The 2500-nt window shown below is 41.0% G+C and overlaps 1 protein-coding gene across 1 annotated transcript in view; it reads left to right on the plus strand.

Moving 5' to 3' along the window:
• LOC138026938 (transmembrane protein 272-like) overlaps nt 1-2500 on the plus strand; it is a 10106-nt gene that overhangs the window by 6505 nt on the left and 1101 nt on the right. The window contains exon 2 of the mRNA XM_068874409.1: nt 1269-1334. Coding sequence (XP_068730510.1) covers nt 1269-1334 — 66 coding nt within the window. The remainder of the gene's footprint in view (nt 1-1268; nt 1335-2500) is intronic.

The raw sequence follows: 2500 nt of genomic DNA on the forward strand, positions 1-2500 counted from the left end.
ATATTATGGAGAAGCAATTTCCCGCAAAATCTTTTCGAAAATTGTGGACAACTTCCAGAGGTAGTCTCTTTTTCCGTTCGGAAAGCACTTACCATTTGCGATAATCGTTCCGTTTCCATGCCCTTTCTCACAAGATCGGGTAAATATGCGGGATGGAATGCCGTGTAGTAAATGGTAAGCGCCATTCTCATCCGGTTGTTCAATAAATTCGGAAAATCGGTCACCTTTATGCAACGATCATTCCATCCGGATTATTTGTCTTAATGGTGAGCACCCGATATGTCTGACGAAATAGACAATGATGACAAGAAAACTCGCCAATGATGTCTGCTCTAAGCTTGAATAGCGGCGTGGTGTGTGATTGTTGAAATGTGCCAGAATCTCTGTGAACGCGGAATTGCAAACTTTTTCAGTTCTTCTTCGTTTTTTTAGTGAGTTTTACAAAATGTGTAAGGTAGTGACGCATACATTAAAAAGGAAAACATTAAGCTTACCTGAAAGCTAACCGTTGTAAATAAGGCGCTTAAGTGTTTTGTCTCTCGCTCTAGTTCTCTCAGCTTTAAGGTGTTCTTCCATGAATTTTTATGTTCTTATCCTTCCTAGGCTCCTCTTGTGGCTTTCTTCGCTTAAATTTCTCGAATGACCTAAGTTCGTAAAGTAAACAGGTCTTTGAACGCGACGACAATGCCCACACCATTTCTTGCATTTTTTACCGCCAAGAAAAACACGGGTGCACATTCCCGCCAAGAAAATATAACATACCGGCCCTTCCTCCGACGGGCTGACACCTGAGTCCCTTCCCTTCCCCGCAAAGAATGTACGGGCTGGCGTACGCTGACGTCACAACCAAATAGTTTACCAAATTTTCTTACCTATGAAGCTTCGCTCTCGCGCGCGCTTACGCGCACACAAGGCACGGCAGATTCACTTTTGGGCTTGCTTGGATGAATTCTGTCGGCAAGATTTAGTGCGGAACTGTCTACCTGTGGAAGTGAATATTCCTACACGCAGATGAGAGTCTTTCGAGAAGAATTTGCCGCCCTTTCCCCCGAGCATTCCTTGCAGGAAAACTGAGGGAAATTAATTGCTCTTCAAGCGGAATTCATCGACGGCTGAGCCACCTTAGCCAGCCAAAAGCCATTTTAAAGGTTGCTTTTTGCCACGATCCATTCTATTGCAGTTACTAGGCCTTCAGATGTTCAATTAAAAAAAACAAGAGGTTTATTTCAATTCTTCATAAAACTAAACATTTTTTTCTATTTCCACAGTACTGCATTCTTTTATGATTGTTTCGTGTGCACAGTTTCCTCTGTTTATAGCCGACATAGTACTTGGTAAGTCCAAACTAATGAATATAACATGCCCGAAAATTATGTTAAATTTCTGAGTTTTCATTTAGTTTACTGTAGTGTTTTATGAGCCCTTATACACCACTTAGTTCTGCAAACATGGCAACTCTTGATCAGGCGGCTAAGAGAGAATTGCTAGCAATGTTATCTAACTTGGGTCGGCAAGATCTTGAGACAGGTAGGAAGATCATCGATTTGACAATGTTTCTTAAGATAAAGACAGGAAATGTACGGATATCTTTCCCAAACGACGTACACGAGGTGCAATGTCCCTATTTGACCTGAGATAGTGCACAGCACCCATTCCAGTTCCAGCGTTAGTCATCTACCATTAACGCGCACAAGTATTCTTTTTTTCGCAAGAACTGTTCCCGCTTGGAACGCTTTCAATTGTCTCCTGTTTCCGTATGTGCTGATTCCGTTGCTGTGTTCCATTCAAGTATTTGTAATAATTTAATGCGTTGACGATTGTAATTTTATTTGTTTTATTTAGTTGTTTGTTTTTATTTTGTTTATTTGTCTCGCTGTCAATGTCATGAGCTTCCGTGTACTGACTGTCCCTTGCAGATTAGCTCGCTAGAGACAATTAAATCAATTAAAGATTAAAGATTAAAGATACATAACTGAATGGTAGAACCGCTGTGCGTGAAGCCATGAAACCATTTGGTTCTCCTCATTATTTTTATGAGAAAAACATTATTTTTGCTAATTCCAATCTCTAAATGAATTCAAGTTTTGAAAGCCTACTACAAAAATCTTTTTCTGGCTCTAAAAGTCCTAAAACTCTTGCACCTTGCTAAATTCATCTATAAATCTCCAGACTTTCTAGGAATGGCGCAGTGGTGAGAGCATTCGCCTCCCACCAATGTGGCCCGGGTTCGATTCCCAGACGCGACGTCACATTGGGTTGAGTTTGTTGGTTCTCTACTCTGCACGAAGAGGTGTTTCTCCGAGTTCTCCGGTTCCCCCCCCCCCCCCCCCCCTTGTCAAAAACCAACGTTAGATCTGATTTGCGTTGATTTGTTAATTTCAGTTTACAGTGTCTCCAGTTAGCGCTAGAACGACTAGAATTTTTTGTCGTTTTTTGTCTTCTTTTTTCCGAGGACACTTTGTGACGCTTATTTAAATTCTGTAAATATTAACTTCATTTC

The sequence above is a fragment of the Montipora capricornis genome, chromosome 12 (genome assembly GCF_036669925.1).
Source record: "Montipora capricornis isolate CH-2021 chromosome 12, ASM3666992v2, whole genome shotgun sequence".
Taxonomy (NCBI): Eukaryota; Metazoa; Cnidaria; class Anthozoa; order Scleractinia; family Acroporidae; genus Montipora; species Montipora capricornis.